Source organism: Balaenoptera physalus (genome assembly GCF_965194825.1).
Source record: "Balaenoptera physalus genome assembly, chromosome: 7".
Taxonomy (NCBI): Eukaryota; Metazoa; Chordata; class Mammalia; order Artiodactyla; family Balaenopteridae; genus Balaenoptera; species Balaenoptera physalus.
This window is the reverse complement of record NC_138886.1, coordinates 39,128,265-39,148,788: the sequence shown is the minus strand read 5'-3', so window position 1 is coordinate 39,148,788 and position 20,524 is coordinate 39,128,265. Positions and strand designations below refer to the sequence as shown.

The 20,524-nt window shown below is 41.4% G+C and overlaps 1 protein-coding gene across 4 annotated transcripts in view; it reads right to left on the bottom strand.

The window, feature by feature from the left end:
* Positions 1-18,983: 18,983 nt before the first annotated feature.
* Positions 18,984-20,524, bottom strand: part of LOC309663834 (transducin-like enhancer protein 1) — an 87,004-nt gene continuing 85,463 nt past the window's right edge. For 3 of the 4 annotated variants that reach the window (XM_082468389.1, XM_082468391.1, XM_082468390.1), the window contains 2 exons: positions 19,718-19,794; positions 18,984-19,572 (listed from right to left, as the gene is read on the bottom strand). In XM_082468389.1, coding sequence (XP_082324515.1) covers positions 19,465-19,572; positions 19,718-19,794 — 185 coding nt within the window. In that variant the 3' untranslated portion in view covers positions 18,984-19,464. The remainder of the gene's footprint in view (positions 19,573-19,717; positions 19,795-20,524) is intronic. The other variant, XM_082468392.1, reaches the window with a different exon arrangement.

Below are 20,524 nucleotides of genomic sequence, written 5' to 3'. Positions count from 1 at the left end.
GCAAATACAGCCCTCGCCCAGCTTGTTGAAGAGAACATGACCTTTCCTCTGCAGTGGTGCTTCTTTTTTTTTTTTTTTAAAATATTTATTGATTGATTAATTGATTGATTGCTATGTTGGGTCTTCGTTTCTGTGCGAGGGCTTTCTCTAGTTGCGGCAAGTGGGGGCCACTCTTCATCGCGGTGCGTGGGCCTCTCACTGTCGTGGCCTCTCTTGTTGCGGAGCACAGGCTCCAGACGCGCAGGCTCAGTAATCGTGGCTCACGGGCCTAGTTGCTCCGCAGCATGTGGGATCTTCCCAGACCAGGGCTCGAACCCGTGTCCCCTGCATTAGCAGGCAGATTCTCAACCACTGCGCCACCAGGGAAGCCCCTGCAGCGGTGCTTCTTAAACTTCAATGTGCACGTGAGTTACCTGGGAGCTTGTTAACATGCAGATTCTGATTCAGTAGGTATGAGATGGGGCCTGAGAATCTATATTTCTAACAAGCTTCCAGGAGATACTGAGGCTGCTGGTGTGTGGACCAGACTGAAGTTGCAGGCATCTAGAGGAATGTGGCTTCTCAAAGTGTGTGGTCCCTCCACCGGCAGCATCAGCATCATCTGGGAACTTGTTAGAAATGCAAATTCTTGGACCCCCACCCCAGACTGACTGAATCAGAGGCTGTGGGGCTAGAAATCTGAGCTTTAACAAGCTCTCCAGGTGGTTCTGATGCACTCTCATTTTTGAGAACCACAAGTATTCTAGATCTAGGCCATGTTTTCATGTAGGTCCCTGACCGTCTCTACCATGAAAACTTCTCATGGTAAGCAAACCTAAGATCCACTGCCTTCCTCCGAAATCATCATCCTTAAATCTCTATTTTATGTTGTTCACTTTTCACATGCTCTTAATTTGTCTCCTAAACTATATCAAGAGCTACTGTCTGCCAAACTACATCAAGAGCTATGAGAGCAGGGTCATAACTTGCAGAGCTCTGCATCTCCAGCTGCTTTAGCGCTGTTTGCTATATAGCATGTGATCAATAAGCACTTGTTGATAGGCTGATGATGTTATGTGGATTCACAGTGAAGCCAAATATGGCTGAGAAGCAGGAATTTAGTTGCTAGGTTGAGCATCCTCTTCAAGTAACTAAAATATAGGTATTTGCATTCATTATCTAATGTTGCATAACAGACCACCCAAAAACTTAGTGGCTTAAACAACAGTACTCATTTGTTATCTCTCATTGTTTCTTCGGATCAGGAATTTGGGACTGGCTTGGCTGAGCGGTTCTGGCTTGGCTTATGGGTCTCTGATGAGGTTGTAGTCAGATATTGGCAGGCTGAAGTCAACCAAAGGCTGGACTGGGCCTTAAAGATCTGCCTCTACGATGACTCACTCATGTGGCTGGCAGATTGGTGCTGGTTGTTAGAAGAGGCCTCAGTGCTTCTCCACGGGGCTACTTGAGTGACCTCACAATATGGCAGCTACTTTCCCCCAAAGGAAGCCACCCAGAAGGCCAAGGCAGGAAGTCCCATACTGTCACTTTCTTAGTATTCTACTGGTCACACAGGTTAGCCCTGGCAACACAAGGGCCTGAATACCAGAGGCAAGGATAACTGGAGGCCATCTTGGAGGCTGGTAATTAAACGTGTATCTTCAGCTTGGCACAGACATTGAGTTTGCTCTCAAGGAGTTCACAGTCTTGGGGAGCGAGAAAAATAGTAAACAAGTTCACAAACAAAGGACTTAAGACAGAAATACATGCGTGGAAAAAAAGAAAGCAACAACAGAAGTAGACAAGGCGGGGGGTAACTTTAGATAATGAGGTCAGGGACTCTCTGAAGTAGTGAAATTTGAGCTAAATGATGAGAAGGAACTTCCACGTAGCAACCAGGCAGGGGGAATGGTTTGTGCAAAGGCACTGGACAAACTTGAACAAGCTTGGCATGTTTCAGAAACAGAAAGAAGGCAAGTGTGGCTAGAGGGTGGGTAGTAAAGAAACAGGGAGTGCCAGTGAGGAGAAGCCAGCATCCAGAGAGGCAGGAGGCAAGCTGTTTGTTGTCTCCAAAGCCGAGAAAAGAGAGTGTTTCTAGGACAGAGTAATCAACTGTTTTAAAAAGCTGCTGAGAGGTTGAACAAGAAAAACATAAAGAACTGGCCAATGGATTTGGCAAGGAGAGCCCTGGAGACCTTGTCAAAAGCAGTTTCCGTGGCATGGCTGGGATTAAAAGCCTGATGGGTCTGTAGAACTGAGGCTGGAGGTGAAGCAACAGCGGCAGCTGGCATGGAATTATTCTGAAAAGAACTGATGTGGTAAGAAGACAAATGGGGCAGCACCCCTGAGGGCGTGGAGTTAAGGAAACTCTTTTGTTTTGATTTTGGGCTTCCGGTTTTGGGTTTTGGTTTTAAAATGGGAGATAGGCCAGCCTACATGAAGTATGCTGAAGGGAGTGAGGTGAGATACAGAAGTCTCTGGAACATAGCAGTCACTCAGTGTATGCAGTTCTCATCCTTACCCTTGTGACTGAATTTTCTTTAGACCCAACTAAATCGAGACAGCTAATTTGGCAACTTGGGACACTTTTTTCCTGATTTCATTGAGAACTGTAGTTCTTTTGTTAGCTCTTCTCATTTAACCCATGAGTAGCTTTTCTTTCTTTTTTATTGAACTGTAGTTGATTTACAATTTTGTGTTAGATTCAGGTGTACAGCAAAGTAATTCAGTTATATATATATATATATATATACACATATAATTTTTCAGATTCTTTTCCATTATAGGCTATTACAAGATATTGAATATAGTTCCCTGTGCTATACGGTAAATCCTTGTTGTTTATTTTATATATAGTGCTGTGTATCTGTTAATCCCATACCATGAGTAGCTCTTTACACTTTAGTGTCTAATTTATAGAGTTTATGGAAGAAATAAAGCCATCTTTTTTCTACAACATGCAGTTTTAAATTCCCACTGCTTGAGACTAGTCTCCTTTCTTACAGTCTTCTGCTTATTCCTCCTGAGTTTTTGTAACTAAATGGGGCTGGGTGCAGAGACTCAGCCCCAGCTCTGCCCAGCCTAGGGTGTCTCCAGTGATCTCAAAGGGCAGTGAAAATTTTCCTACAGATTATTGAAATATTCAACTTTTATTTACTTTAAGTACATATATATGCCATAAAGGAGGGCTCCTTTTTTTTTTTTTTTTTGGTAACAAATAGCCAGAACTTCCCATTGCTGCCCTGAGGCACATGGGGAAACCACAGGTCCCCTCAGAGGTTGCAATACTCAGCACAGCAGACTCTCTGTTCCCCCACTGTACCTAATGAATATTTTCCTTTTCTGTATGTGCCACAGCCTGAAGAAGGTTGGGAAGTACTGATTTAAAAACACTGAGAAGGAGTCAAAAGTCAGTCCAGGCCTTCTTGCTTTTTTCCTGTCTCCTCCTGGATGGACCCCTGGCTGTCCTCCCAACCTCCATGGTCAGCCCTGCCCTTCTCCCTTGGAGAGTCCTACCCTCTTTCAACTCAGCACCTTCTATAGGACAGGGTTCTACTTAGGTTTAAGGTTGCTGCCTGGAGAAAGAGGTGAAGGAAGAGACATCAATAAAATCAGTGATCCTCATGTGTACATAGGTTAACGTCAATCTCCCTGGTTGCTGTGAGTTAGCACGAACCCTACTCTGGAATCCCTACTCCAGAGGCAGTTAATTAGAAAGTGAAGAACCCTAATCAGGAGTACATACTCCAAATTCTGTAAGTCCTTCAAATATTATCTGAATCAGAACCAAGTATGCCGTAATTAGCATAGAGATGTTAGGTTTCAGTTTTTCATTGGGAATATAGGTGTTTTCAAGCTATCTACTTGGCTAGAATGATTATACATGTACCACCGTCCTGTAGGAACAAAGCAATAAGCACAGGAAGGCCTGCAGCCCAACAGCTTCAGAGCAGTCCCCAGTTCCAGAATACCATGTGGGCCCAAATGGACTGTTGCCTGACCCAACTAGACTTGCTGATCTCTCCAGGCAAAGCGCTGTTCACAATGCCCACAAGGACGGAAAACGGGGGCTGCACCAAGCCTAGAGCAGAGGTCATATGTTTCTGAACCTGTCTCCTTACAGAAGCCAGAATACTCTGAGACCAGCTTCTATTTTTAACAGACCACCTGCTTCTGTTACCTGCTGCTGTGTGACAAACCACCCCAAATGTAGGGGCTTGAAGCAATGATTTATTAATTTTCAGAATTCTGTTGGTTGGCCATCTGAGTCACTGTTGTGCTGGTCTCATGCAGGTATGTTGTCTGATGGTTTGCCTGGGGCTATATGTAGGCTTTTCAGATTGGTTTCTTTCTCTTAGGAATATGCATTTAAGTTTCCTCCATGCCTTTCATGGCTTGATATTTCATTTCTTTTTAGTGCTGAGTAATATTCCTTTGTTTACATTATCACAGTTTATGCACTATAGTGTTCTGGGCTTTCCAGGAAAACAGAACCAATATATACATGGGGGGAGAGAGAGAAAGAGAGAGACAGAGACAGAGAGGTTGAGAGATCATATGGAATTGGATCATGTGGTTATGGAGACTGACAAGTCCCAAGATCTGCAGTCGGTAAGCTGGAGACCCATGAGAGCCAATGGTGTAGTTCCAGCCCAAATCAGAGTTTGAAAGTAGGAGAAGACTGTCCCAGCTTGAAAACAGTCAGGTAGAGAAAACATGGATTCTCACTTAGTCTTCCTTTTTTTGTTCTATTTGGGCCTTTAAGTATTGAATCAGGCTCACCCACATTGGGGAGGGAAATCTACCTTACTCAGTCTACTGATTCACATGTTAATCTCATCTAGAAACACACTCACAGACACAACAAAATAACGTTTAACCAAAAATCTGGGTACCCTGGGGCCCAGTTCACACATAAAATTAACCATCATATACCGTCACCTACTGAAAGACATTTTGGTTGCTTCCAAGTTTTGACAATTATGAATAAAGCTGCTCTAAACATCTGCGTGCAGGTTTTTGTGTGGACATACGTTTTCAGCTCTTTTGGATAAATACCAAGGAGCACAATTGCTGGATGGAATGGTAAGTATATGTTTAGTTTTGCGAGAAGCTGCCCAGCTATCTTCCGAAGTAGCTGTACCATTTTGCATCCCCACTAGCAATGAATGAGTGTCCCTCCACGTCATCAGATTTCTACACCAATTTTGATATTTTAAATATTGCAGTAAAACATGATTTATCTTGATCACTGAGATTTTTGGCATCACCTTAAACTTTGAGCCTCAGTCCTCATCTCACCCTAATCCTGGCCCTGGATGCAGTTCCTTCAGGACAGAAACCATGTCTTATTATTCTTTTTAAATAAAATTTGGCAAGTAGAGCACTTAGTAAAGTACCTGACATACAGTAAGTACTCAATAAATGTTAACCATAGTGTGATTATGTCCTTCAAGTAGCACTTACCAGAGTTACCTGCACATAGTAAATGTTTGTGGAATGAAGTAACAGCTTTTTACACAAATGAAGTATCCTCTTACTTTTCACATATTTTAAAGGCACATTATTCTCTGTTTTGTCAGGTTGAGCAAATTTGGTGTCTGGGGCCTGTCCATATGTTTATATTCACCTCTAACATGTCAAATGTTGCATTTTTTTTTTTTTTTTTTTTCTGTGCGAGGGCTTTCTCTAGTTGCGGCAAGCGGGGCCCACTCTTCATCGCGGTGCGCGGGCCTCTCACTATGGCGGCCTCTCTTGTTGCGGAGCACAGGCTCCAGACGTGCAGGCTCAGTAATTGTGGCTCACGGGCCTAGTTGCTCTGCGGCATGTGGGATCTTCCCAAACCAGGGCTCGAACCCATGTCCCCTGCATTGGCAGGCAGATTCTCAACCACTGCGCCACCAGGGAAGCCCGCAAATGTTGCATTTTAAAAAGTCAAGTCTAGTGCTTTTAGCTAGCAAATGCTTCCATTGAATCCTGGATGGAGAAGGGATTTTCTATTCAGGCTGGGGAAAAAAACCTGGTTTCCTTTGCCTCTCTTGTTATGGAGTGTGATGCAGACATGCATTTGCTCTGGGATTCTACTGGTGATTAAAATTACATTATGAGGGACTTCCCTCGTGGCGCAGTGGTTAAGAATCCGCCTGCCAATGCAGGGGACACGGGTTTGATCCCTGGTCTGGGAAGATCCCACATGCCACGGAGCAACTAAGCCCATGCACCACAACTGCTGAGCCTGCTTTCTAGAGCCTGCGAGTCACAACTACTGAGCCTGCGAGCCACAACTACTGAAGCCCGCACGCCAAGAGCCCGTGCTCTGCAACAAGAGAAGCCACCGCAATGAGAAGCCTGCGCACTGCAATGAAAAGTAGCCCCCGCTCGCTGCAACTAGAGAAAGCCTGCGCTCAGCAACGAAGACCCAACACAGCCAAAAATAAATAAATACATTTATAAAAAAAATAAAATAACATTATGATTCAATAAAAAGTGCACAAGGCAGTGTCACTTGCACATGACTACATGTCTCTGTGGTTGTTTTCTATTTAAAGTTCAAAAAATAAAGTATAATTCAGAACCGACTTTAGGGTTTGCTCTAATGTTTTATCAACTCTAGTTTTATTTGATCGGCATTCATTTCTTCTACGATTTTCCTCACATGCTAGAATCATTGAAATGTGGATCCGAATGACTGAGGATTTCAATCACCGGCAAATTATAGAACTGCAATTCCTAAAACCGAAGTAGCCGTAAACCGGAGTCATTCAAAATATAGACAGTGATGAGAAGAGAATCTTGTGAAACAGCCTATGGAAACGCCGGGAGAAAAGTTTCCCATTCTTACAGGACAGTCACTGATATTTCTGTGACTGTGCCTGGAAGCTACTCCAAAAGTTCTGGCACTTAACGCAAGGCAAGGCATTTAATAACCTGCTTCTGAGCAGCTGTCAATTGCCAACGTAAGGAACAACACACTACATACAATGAAATTTCTGTTTAACTCAAATCAAAGGCTTATTTATACCCAATTCTGTATCTCCCAGCCTACCTCCAAGAAATCATACATGCATCAAGGGCTTTAGACAAGCCAGGTGGGATGTCAGCCTTACTCACCGCACGGTCAATTTGAGGAAAGCAAGAAGAGAAGGAGGAGCAGAGAAAATGGTAAGTTTAATGGTTTTCAGCTTGTGAAAATATTGGCTAACTGGTGATTTATCTTCATGTTTCTCTCTCCAGGAGGGGGAGAAAGGCCAGCACCAAAATCCATTTCAGCACTTTTCTCGTGTGAGTCATTCAACCAACCAACCAACCAACCAACTCTTCAACACTTCGCCCTCAGAAAACTTGTTGAGTTGTGGCTAATGGGAAGGAAAGCTTCCCTCCGCGTGGATGCCGAGAGAAAAAGGAACGTGGCTGACAAGGGCAGTGTGGTCTCTGGCAGAGCTAGCTCTAGAGGGGGTATTGCTCTGAAGATGTGTTTTATCAGTCAGGCAGGTTTGTGCCAAAGAAATTTAAGTTTATATATTTCATACCACCATTAATAGGTAGCAATTTATATTTACCAAGTGCAAATAATCCACTGAGGTTTAAAACTTAAACAGTGAACATCTAGTCAATTTAATCTAAATAATCTAAGTCTAATGTTAGTAGAGGAGCCCAGAATAGATGGGATACTGAAGTGTATTTTTATTTTAACAAAAGCCAACTGGAAAGGCAAAAATTCATACTGTGAGTAATCCACCATCTCTACACGGCAACGGTGAGGGCTGAAATGACTTTGAAGCACTCTGTTCCTTTTAAAGCATCCCTTCTGCTACTAATTGTCCCACATTACTGAAAAATAACCAACCCTGTTGAAATGTTCAACTGAACTGCAGCCGTGACAGAGCAATTTTTTAACAGCATTTCCCTTACCTGTGCGGGATTCAGCTCCCCAGATGCTAGAGACGACTTAGAACTTTTCAGTTATTTAGATGTGTACGTTAAGATTTCCAACTACTTCATCCTGAGAGTCCACATCTTCTAGAAGGGAAAACATCTAAAATGGATATGAATTAGTAGACAATATGACTAAATGTTTAGGCAGAGATTAAAAACAACACTAAGATTTACATTCCACGTACTGAAGGTATGAAAAGCCCACCTATTCCGAGCGTCAAAATATCTGATAAAATAAATTACAGCCACTAGCAGATAGTCATCATGCTTTTAAGCATTAGTTCAGAAATTAGAAAGACAAACATGGTAGACAAGGTTTGCACATTGACAAAGTGGCGACGATGCAAAGCAGTAATAATCACCTAGACCATATTCCTGAATTCTTACTTGTTTGATAAAAGGTTAGAAGAGCAGACATCTTGGCTGGGTGAATTCTATTTTATTCATTCTTCAAATAAAAGTCTTTCCAGCCCAACGATATGTCATGGGATTGTACAAATTGGCATTTGAAGATATCAAAAGGATGCCTGACACCTAGAGAGACACGGAGACACGTGACTTTACTGTCAGTTGCTGGCTTTTCTGTTCCTGTTTCCATGACATTACATAGGCGGGGGGGGGGGGGGAAGGGGGAGTTATGGGTTGTGTTAGTTCATTACTTCAAATAAGATGCTTGAACCCTTTACCTTCTTTGCACCCATCTGATACTGGTTTCCCTGGTAACGGAATCAGGGATGCCACCCACCCCCCATCCCAAGAGCTGAGAGCAGGAACTCTTACTTTACTGATCTCGGAAGATAGCACTCAAGGGGAGAGTCAGGAAGGCTACGGTTCCTGGGTTCAGCCAAAGGGGTGAAAGAAGAAAAGGAATTAAAGTGACCTGAAACTTCATAAGGCTTAAAAAAAAAAAAAAAAAAAAAAAGGGTTTCTTTAATTCAAAATCTAGTCATTCAAGTAAAACAAATATACAGGTGATGGTCTGCCAGAGACCTTAAAAACTGCCATCCCACAGGTCTCAACAGTTCCTCTCCCCACGGCTCACACTCATGCATTTTCTTATACATCATGCTCACTTTTCTTAGAGGGGAAGAAAAGAAAAAGGAAAATTCCAGACTAGGGCTCATTGGGTCATTTTCTTCCCGTAGATCAATGTTTTCTTATACTGAGTGATTTGCTTTCCAAGGGACGATAGTTGTTTTTAAAAGGATTTTCACTGCAGACAGTACGTTAAATGGAGAATGTGGTAGCATTAAAATGGCTGTCTGCTTAAAAAAATAATATACAAGAAACCATAGGGGAAAGAAAAGAGTGGCCATTAAACTAAACTATTAAGAATGGTTGCACTTTACATTCCAAATGTGAAGTTATGTATTGGGGCTATTACAATTGCAGAGTGCTGTGCAGTGGAGTCAGTAGAATGGCCATGTAAATTGAAAAGCAAACTAATGTCTCTTCAAGCTCTGGAAACCACAGAAGGAATTTGCTCCCAAGTGGAAAACTCTAGGCAATCAACCAATGAATCACTCACCCAGAGAACAAGAGCTTTGTCTTTCTCATCAACTGTCTTTTTACACAGAAGTGAGATACGGGTCACTTCATACAATAAGAAAACCAGAAGGGCATAGGTTTTGTCACATAGACCTCACTTGAGTGCTGATGGTTTGTATTATGGAAAGGGAAACAGTGTGTTCCTTTCTTTCATTTTGCCATATAAAACATTCTCAAGAAATATTACAACTGAAATGCTTGATAAAAATAAAACTCTTGATTGAGATGCTTGTGTTGGGTGGAGGGAACAGATTTTACTTTTATGCAAACAAGAAAGCCAACTACAGGGCTTCCCTGGTGACGCAGTGGTTGGGAATCTGCCTGCCAATGCAGGGGACACGGGTTCAGTTCGAGCCCTGGTCTGGGAAGGTCCCACATGCCGCGGAGCAACTGGGCCCGTGAGCCACAGCTGCTGAGCCTGCATGTCTGGAGCCTGTGCTCCGCAACGGGAGAGGCCGCGACAGTGAGAGGCCCGCGCACCGCGATGAAGAGTGGCCCCCGCTCGCTGCAGCTGGAGAAAGCCCTCGCGCAGAAACGAAGACCCAACACAGCCAAAAATAAAAAAATATAAATAAATAAATTAATTAAATTAAAAAAAAAAAAGAAAGCCAACTACAAACATGAAAAATAGGCTTATAATATATTCACACCCTATGATCTAACAATCCCGTGCTTGAGGTTATACCAAAGAAGTAGTTCAAAAGAAGAAAAAAGTTCTATACATGGAGATACTTAATGCAGTAGTGGTTATTAGAGTTAAAATGTGGTAAAAAAAAATAACCATGCAACATTGCAGAAGTAGCCTAATAAATGGTGGTGTATCATTTGATGGAACCAATAAAAAAAACTGAAGACTATGCAGATATATGGGGGGAAAAGAACTTGTGATAGTTTAATGTGAAGAGCAGAATACTACAGAATGAAATGAGTGCTGTGCTTACGTGTGAATGCACATAGAAAGAGACTTAAGGGAAATACTGCAAAAATAGAAGTATTAGGATGGAGAGGTTTGCAGTTTTTTTCAAGCTTTATAGTTCCTTCCTTAGTGATATAGATCTGTATAGATATCTACATATATAAAAGACAGTAATTTGATTTTTGGACCCTCCTGCCTTACTTTGGTAAGTGGCTTTGCATGTTGGCTATTGCTTACTCAATCGGTTTCAGAGCATACAATAAAACTGGGTTGTTAACTGGTTAGCTCTCTAACTAGATACAGAGCGAGGAAAATAAAGAAATAGTATCAGGCTCTGCTTACAGCAAGGGCGATGGCCACATGCATCCAAAAAATGCTGACACTGACAATTAACAGAACAGGTAGAAATTGTGCAAGCCTTAAAGCACACTCCTTTTGGGTGAAGTGCATAGTATAGCCTTTAAAATTGCAAGAGATAGATGCCACCCAAACTCTAAGGAATATTGAAGCATACATTTTCTTCCTAGAGAGAACGGTCTGAATGATCAGTGTTCTAAGAGATGAACGGTACCCTCCCAACATAACCTATTAAGTTAAAATCCATTTACTGAGAGTCAGCATCTTTTTCAGAGCTGAGACAAGCTATGAAGAGTAGACCTACACCAGTTGCCAGCAGATGGTGTCAGGACCGAAACAAGTCTGCAGCACCCCTATAAGTGTTGCAAAGCAATTCCAAGTTTCTTTAGAAATTGCCTTTTCAAAAGTTGACCCCTGAGTTTGGTTATTTCTAGGGAAAGATGCCAGTTCAGAAGGTCCTGGATGCAGAGGCCTGACTTTACAAGACCCACAGATGTGCTTCAACAGACTAAACTGGAGTTGCTGACAATGCCAGTTACTGATGTGCGAGCTTTAGTTTATTCTGAGACCATCTCCTCATTGCCCAAGGCATTCACAAAAAACAACAAGCAGGTAAGTTCAGTGGTCAGCCAGACAGGGACTCAAGTGGTAGCTTCTCAAACAAAAGCGTGACCAGCCAGCATCATGTTAAATTCTCAACATGGTTAAAGTCTCAAAAAATGAGAAAAACTTGTAAATTTTGTTTTAAAAATCTCAAATTTCTTAAAATTGTTCAATTGTTGAATTCTCAGAAAAATGGCATCTCATTTAATGCCTGCAACAACCCTGTGAGGTAGGCGTTTTTATTACAATTTGACAGTTGAAGAAAGATCCTGAGGGACTAAGGAACTTGCCCAAGGCCATGTACATATGAATGTATGTATATGTATACATATGAATCACCCCTAGTATCCTTACCTGATGGGAGTTGATTCCAAATGCAGTGTTCTCCTAACAGTGCCCAGTTTGTGTCCTCATTACAAGTAGGATATTACTCACGCAACTACAGAAGAACCTTTTATTTTAAACAACAAAAATGGTATAGGGGGCTTCCCTGGTGGCGCAGTGGTTGAGAATCTGCCTGCCAATGCAGGGGACACAGGTTCGAGCCCTGGTCTGGGAAGATCCCACATGCCGCGGAGCAACTAGGCCCGTGAGCCACAACTACTGAGCCTGCGCGTCTGGAGCCTGTGCTCCGCAACAAGAGGGGCCAAGATAGTGAGAGGCCCGCGCACCGTGATGAAGAGTGGCCCCCACTTGCCGCAACTAGAGAAAGCCCTCGCACAGAAACGAAGACCCAACACAGCCAAAAATAAATAAATTAATTAATTAATTTAAAAAAAATACTTAAAAAAAAAAAAGGTATAGAAGCAGGTTATAGTTCCCTGCTTTTAACTCATTACTAACATTTACCGTCATTGTGGTTTCTAAATTACCTCCTTGAGGCCAGCAAAGAGTAACGATGGAAAATAATTAACACACGTAATTATTAAAAACTATTGATTCTTAATATTGAAAATAAAACCCACAAGTTTATACAACAGAAAGCTATCTTGAAAAAATTGGACATCCACTTTAAGTGGCTGAAAGAAACTCTCAAGGGTCTACGAAAGGTCTTCTAGGAATTGTTAACAGGACAGACATCTTAAGTATGGGGACAGGATGATCGAAGAGCTGAGCTCTTTAGGATCCTTTCAAAGAATGAATCTAAGTTAGAACAAAACTAAATGGGGAAATGAGATATCATTTATGGCCCATCATAAGCAAATACTCTTTAGAGTAAGAACAATGTGGTCAACCTGAAACAAGCTAGCATTGCCATGCTTTGCTGAGGGTAGTATAAATGGGCCCAATATTTCTGGAAGGCAATTCGGCAGTGAATAATATCAATGATCTGAAATATCACTCTATCTTTTGATGCAGTCATTCCATTTCTTGGGATTAACTCTAAGGAAAGGAACAGGAGTAAGGCGAGAATATGATATACAAACATCTTCTCTATGAGAATTGTATCTCAGTGTTCGAAATAGCCTATATGCCTAATAAAAGAGAAAGGGCAAGTTAGAGTAAACCCAGCATAGTAAGTTGTTTGTGAATAAATTTTAAAAATAAAGTCAACTGAATAGCAAAAAACCCTCAAATAACCTAATTTTTTTAAATGAGTGAAGGACCTGAATAGACACTCTTCCAAAGAAGACATACAAATGGCCAACAAATACATGAAAAGGTTTTTAACATCACTGATCATCAGAAAATGCAAATCAAAACCACAAGGACATATCACCTCATATCTGTTAGGACATCTATAACCAAAAAAACAAGAGCTGACAAACACTGGCGAGAACATGGAGAAAAGGGAACTCTTGGTGGGAATGTAAATTAGTTCAGCCACTACGGAAAACACTACAGAGGTTTCGCAAGACGTTAAAAATAAAACTACCGTATGATCTAGCAATCCCACTTCTTTGTAGACATTCAAAGGAAATGAAATCATCTTGAAGAAATATGTGCACCCCCATGTTCATTGCAGCATTATTCACAATAGCCAATGTACATAAACAATATCATACCTTGTGTCCATCAACAGATAAATGGATAAAGGAAACGTGACGTATGTATGTATATGTATGCATATATATATATATATATATACACACATATATAATGGAATTATTATTCAGCCTTTGAAAAGGAAAGCCTGCCATTTGTGACAAGATGGAATAACCTAAAGGGTTAGCTAAGTGAAACTAACCTAGAGGGTCATTAAGCTAAGTGAAATAAGCCACAGAGAAAGACAAATACTGCATGGTGCATGGTATCATTTATATGTGGAATCTAAAAAAGAAAGTCAAACTCATAGAAAGAGAGTAGAGGATGGTTGACAGGGGTTGACAGAAATAGGGAGAGGTTGGTAAAAGGTACAATATTACAGTTATAAGATAAATAAGGTAGAGGATGATAATAATAATGTATTATATACCTGAAATTTGCCAAGAAAGTAGAACTTGCGTTCTCACAAAAAAAAAAAAAAAAAAAAAAAGTAAATATGTGAAGTGATGCATGTGTTAATTAACTGGATGTGGGGAATCCTTTCACAATGTATATGTATATCAAATCATCATGTTGGACACTTTAAATATTTTACTATTTTATTTGTCAATTATACGTCAAGCTGAAAACAAAAAAGAAAAAGTGAGAAGCAGGTTCCAAAACCACATGGACGAGTAGGTAGAACAGTAGAATTAAGACAATGGGCTTTGCAATCTGACCACCTGGGTTAAATCTCACTCTACCAACAATTAGTTGTGTGATCTCAAGCTGGTTACTGAATCTTAGTTTCTTCAGCAGTTAAATGGGTATGAAACCAGTAACTACCTCACTGGGCTTTTGTGAAAATTCAATGAGATAACACAAAGTGTTCAACTGTCCTTGGCACATAGTAAACACTCAACAAATTGCTCACTATTATTAATCATCTGTACTACAGTCGACATAGTTGGCATAAAAATAATATATTATTCCTAAGTGGTACAATTATAGGTTTTTATTTTCTTCTTTGTACCTTGCCACATTTTCCAAATTGAAAATCAGAGATATATGATACTTTTATGAATAAAAAAATAATCATGAGGAAACAACTGGAAGCCCTTGGCCCAGTACCTGGAACACAACAGTTCTTCCAAATACTTGCTGGAGTGTCACCCACCGGCGGCCCTAGCCAGCTAATGTCAAATGAGTAATTCACATCCAAGACTGCTGAGAGCTGCCTGCCCGTCTCTTACTGTTGGTCTCCTTTGGGCAGTGACTCACCCACATCCCCCTCCATTACTGCCAGTAGATTCTTCCCCAGTGCCCCCCGCTGGAATAATTTCACCTTAGTCAGCCCAGTGACCGCCTCCATGTTGAGGTCACCCACTCAATAAATACTGGCTGACTGACTGAATCTAATATGATAATTTGAAGAAGAAAAACATTCTATAAAGTCAGCAGCTTATTGTTCTACATACAGTAAGTATTCAGGTTTTTGAAGAACAATTTCTAACTTTTAATTATGCATCACCACTCCAACATTGTGTACATTCTCGAGGCTTCCACTACATGAGGTGATTATGCTAGGTTTTCCAAGCCTTATAATAAGACTCACATAATTCACACTGAGTAATGGCTAAGTAAAAAAAAAAGCAACTTTTTTAAGAGCTCAATTTTGGTTTAGACCTATTATAATATTTAGCTGCAAAAGTTAGTTTTGGGAACAGAGACTAATGTTAAGAACAGCAACATCAAAACAGTATGCCTTGCATTTTATTGTCATTTTACTTTTAATCCTCAGCCCAAAGCCAAAAGTATATGGTTATTCCAGTCTTAAGAGAATATGAATATACTCTAATAGTTGATAGCTCTACTGTAAAGATTATTGCTCTAGATTAGCAGTTCTCAAATTGTAGTCTCCAGACCAGCAGCTTCAGGAACAACTAGGAACTTGTCTGAGAAATGCAAATTCTCAGGTCCCACCCTGACCTACGGAATCAAAAACTCTGAGTCTGGGACCCAGAAATCTGAATTTTAACTAGTCCTCCTGGTGATTCTGATGCAGACTATAAAGTCTGAGAACAACTCCTCTAAAAATAGGTACCCAATTAACACCAAACCACTTAACTGTTGAAGTGCTAGGACAAAATATGAAGCCAGAGAAGTTTTGGCTGTCTGGAGAGAAAGTTCACTAGGGCAGAAAATGCACCTTACACAAGCTTCATCTTGCTCAGGGGAGCCTGAAACTGTGGTGATCTGACGATTTCACTGCCGAAGGACGAGTGAAGAGAAGATATTCTTGAGAAACAAATAAGCCACGATCTACAGCAGAGTGGAGGGTTTGAAATGTCCTCCCTCATGCTCAAGCTGATGGCAGAGGAAGCAATCTCTTGATGGAATTAAACAGCATGCTGAAATTGAGAATTTGATCCCTCTCTCTGATTTGCTGGAAAACTTTTGGGAAAGTCACCATCTCGTTGTGCCATTAGCAAAAGTGCAATTTTAAAAATCCCTGTATGAATCCTTTGGAGCCAGCTGCTACTTGCCAGTCATGAAATATTCAAAGAATTAATCCATCAAAAATCCCATCTCTCAGCCACTGTGAGGATTATTATAATTTATGTCAGAAACTTCCCTATCATCTGCCGAATAACAAAAACTTTAAAAATGTTAATTATCACATTGACGAAATATTTTGTTTTTATTATGAAGTACTAGAAACATCTAGTTATGAAAAAAGGCATTACAAAACCAATCTCACTAGGCCTTCAATTTTTACTGAGCAAACTTCAATCCCATGCAAGAGCCACACGGCAGAAACCTACATTCAAGGTTAAGACTGTGAGTGATTTAAAACAAAACAGAACAAAAACAAGATTAAATATATATAAAATAAAACCTATTAAAAAGAATGGGGCAAACAATCATTTGCATAAATTCAGTCCTAAATTAGTAAACACAAACCTATCTATACACCTATATACATCAGGGAAATGTGCAAGTTGTAAATATTTCAAATAAAATGAAGAGGAAATCTGGAGAGCTGGGAAAGATCACAGGCCACTCTGCGAGACTAGAAAGAACAAACCTGAATTTGGTTCTATCCCCCATGAGGCTGGGAGGACACAGCTTCCCTGAGCCTTGGTTACTGAAATAGGGATAATGACAATCATCTCCTGATATATTTTTTTTTAATTGAAATTCCAATCATATTATCCTATTGCTTAAACATGTCAATGTATCCCCATAAAGCCCTTTTTCTTTCTTTTTTTAAAATTTATTTATTTATTTATTTTTGGCTGTGTTGGGTCTTCGTTTCTGTGCGAGGTCTTTCTCTAGTTGCAGCGAGCAGAGGCCACTATTCATCGCGGTGCGCGGGCCTCTCACTATCGCGGCCTCTCTTGTTGCGGAGCACAGGCTCCAGACGCGCAGGCTCAGTAGTTGTGGCTCATGGGCCTAGTTGCTCCGAGGCATGTGGGATCTTCCCAGACCAGGGCTCGAACCCGTGTCCCCTGCATTGGCAGGCAGATTCTCAACCACTGCGCCACCAGGGAAGCCCCTCCTGATATTCTTATATGTGAACCTGCCTTGCACGGCTCTCTAAGGGGATCTGAATTTGTTGAACACTAATTTATAATCCATATTCAAGGCAAGAGGTACATAAACATTTGGCTTACCCAGGTGTCAACGATCACATGATTCCAATCTCCCGGGGGAGAGAAGTGGGGGGCCTCCTAACTTCGCAGGTGAGGAAGAAATCTCCCACTCACGTCCTCCATCTGTGAGACAGTTGGTGCTCCCAGTCGTGTTTCACATCCCTGAGTCTGACCTTCAAGACCCTGAGAAGGAGGCATGACTATTTTATCGTTCCTGTTTTACAAGTGAGGAAACAATTGTCTCGGTAATTCCCCAAGATTCCAAACCCCGAGCAGAGGGACTAGCTCTGTAGGACGCCTCTTCCGGGACCAGACCAGAGTCTCATCCAAAAGCAATGGAACTGGTTTCATCAGATTCAAGATAATCGATGTCTTGATAAGATCTAGACCCTCAGAAAATCCCATGAGAGAAAGAATATCGGAAGCTTGGGAAACCATAAAGCATGAAGGGAGAAAATGCACCAGCAGAAAATAGGACTATTTCTTTAACCCAGAATCCCTTCAAACATATTCCCCCTTCTCCAGGATCACCCGCTGCACAGTAGGAGAAATCTCCTAGTCTCCCACGTGACTAAGTCCCCACCAAGGGACAAGTAGTGGAAGTGCTGGACAAATTCCTAGTCACCAGCCTGGAAGCATAACCCCCCTTCCCTTGCACTCCCACTCTTTCCCCGCTGCTGACTAGGAGTGGAGGCCCACGGGAATAACGGTGGAAGGTGCAGAGCTGCATCACTGCCCTGAGGCTCCGGGTCATAGGTGGGTTAGACACAAACCCTTCTGTGGTCTCAAAGCCACTGTATTGTTGGGTGCTGTTACAGCAACTTAACCTCTACTCTACAGAAAATAGGGATGGTGAGGCAGGGAAGGAGAGAGAACAGAAAAGGTAAACAGCTCATTAACAAGCCATTGGAGTCTGTAGTATAGAAACTTACTTTCATTATACAAGGAAGGGATGACAGAGAAATCAGCTTTAGTAATTAGGCCTTTGCCATCCACTTACTGAGAAGAGAAAATATTTAACGAACTACGTACATAAACATTATTTTGGCAAAAAGCAAACAAAATAATGTTGTTAAGTGTATAAAAACAAGAAGGTCTGGATAAGAAACGAAAAATGTTACAACAAACTGCCAACAACTTGCTGGATCATAAGAAAATAAGAACATTAAAAGATTCCTTAGGTGCTATTTTTAAACAGCCAGAAAACCTGGTTTAAAATTATTAACCATTATTTTTGAAAATATAGCAGTAAATAATAGGTATATAAAGAATGAGTCATGCAGCCTTTCCAGGAGGAACCATGCATGGCAACTTATTAAAAGCCCAGGGTTACAGGTTTCATCTAATCAAATTAGTAAAAGCTTGTCCACAAAGATAAAGACCAGACTAATGACAGGGAGCCAGGGCTGTAGCTGCAGGGGAAAAGCCTTAATGAGAAGGATGGAGTGAAGTGCTGGGTGTGGTTGGCTTAAGTCAATTAATAGATCAAATAAGTATTAATGAGATAAAACCAGCAGGCATCCCACCTTTCTTTTACAGGTTAATGAACTCCACAGCTTTGTGGATATCATCAGTCTTAACACTAAACCCAAGTCACCTCCCTTTCTTGAAATGTGCAGCTTGTGAAGGGAGAGACTATAGACTTGAAAATGCTAGGCTTTCCTAGAGAAAAGAATATTCTATCTCCCAGTGAATCACCAAGAAAAGGCAAAGCTTTAATTTGTGACCTCGAATCCCAACAGCATCCAAACAAAAGAATGAATCTTGGCAGTTATTTTTGCTTCCCAAATAAAATCGTCGTTAATAAACCTTCGGTTACTCATTATTCCTAGTCTTGACTTCCTGGTTAACTCAGAAGTGTTAATTAGGCTCTAGTGCAGTGGGAGTCCGTGACAAAATATATTTATAAAATAAGAAGTGCATTTTAAAACTTCCTCTACAAATGTTTGAACTTTGCTTATAGAACCCGCACCAATGATCCCAAAGCGTTGATGAAAACAAGAAAGAAAGAGAAGGAAAACCACTTATTGGTACTAAAGCCTTTACTGTAATAAACCAAATATATTTACAATTTATACAAATGTTTAACCTTCAACAAAAATACAAAAAAACATTTCACAAGATGCAAAACGAGGAAACAAGTTCATTGGAGACACCACTGCTCTACCAAGGACAGACAGGAGGGGAACGGCAAGGAACAGAAAGGTAATCTCGGCAGGTCTCACAGAAAGAAAAGGATGGACTCTGCCCGGGTCAGCGGGCTCCATTCCTCAAGCCCACAACCCTCACCCCTCTGTCCACTTTGCCTCGGTGCTCCATTTGGTCTAGGTAGGTAGGTGACCTTCTGTTGATGTGCTCACTGCCTCCTCTTTGTAGACGCAAAGTAGTTTTGTGTCAAGGTTCGGAAACAGGTTTCTGTGTTTTTAAAGTTACAACTTTTCTATTTCTACAAATTCAAAACATTTTGGCCCAATTCAACTATAAACGTTAAACCACATAATGTTTTCAGTAGATGACTTCATAGACTGTAGCCTTCTTGTCCCCTGAGCCAGTGACTATGTACTTATCGTCCACAGAGATGTCACAGCTGAGCACGGATGAGGACTCTTTGGACTGGAAGAGAAAACAATGGACATGTGTTTAATGTGGAACAGAGATGCTCAGGGCCCTGCTCCCAACAAGGCACCTTCACTTCGGGCGTCATCAGCAATGCTGTGGTCCAACGGTCTGTCATTCTATGTAAGGAGCACGGACTTACCTGGAATATACTAGCTCCATAGGGGGTCCGCCAAGCATTGAGGAGGTTATCTTTTCCAGTACTCACAAACCATTTACCTAGAATTAGCAAAGGAACATGTGGTTGTGGCTTAACTAGATTAAAATTCCTGCTATACTATTAGCTACTTGGGCTTAATCAAACTCAGAGCATTTTTAATCATGAGCTATCATGTCCAAGGGGTTGGGCCATGACATGAGTAGACACAGCAGGTTTTAAATCTGGGCTCCACTGTGAACCATCTGTGATCTTGGGTTTAATCAAAGCGGTGGCAGGAACCATGTCAGTCCCATTAGCCGCCGGATACATGACAGGTAGCTTCACACCGAGCATGCAGTGGGTCCTCGAATAGTCAATCAATGAAGTTGTCTTCTGTTAGCTTCCTCATGATAAAATGGGACTAGGAAGGATTAAATGACGAATCTAAGTAAAATGGCAGACAGCACATATGGCACACAGAATGGTCAATATGTGATAGCTATTCATCCATCCATCCATCCATCCATCTCGTGAATAAATATCTGACTCCCCATGAACTTCTTCCCTCGTTATCCTCACTGCAGAGTGTAACGGTCTGGGTGCAGCTAAATGTTCCCTTCTCTGCCCATGGGCTCCTCATCCCAGTCAGTCCATAGCAATCTCCTCTGCTCCTGCCTCATTTTTCTATAAACTCCCACCAACCCCTCTCAGAGTGGCAACTAACTGCCCCCACCCACACCCCTGACACTCCCCACTGAAGACAAACATGTGTCAAAACCTTGTATTAGGCAATGTTATCACCTGCTGACT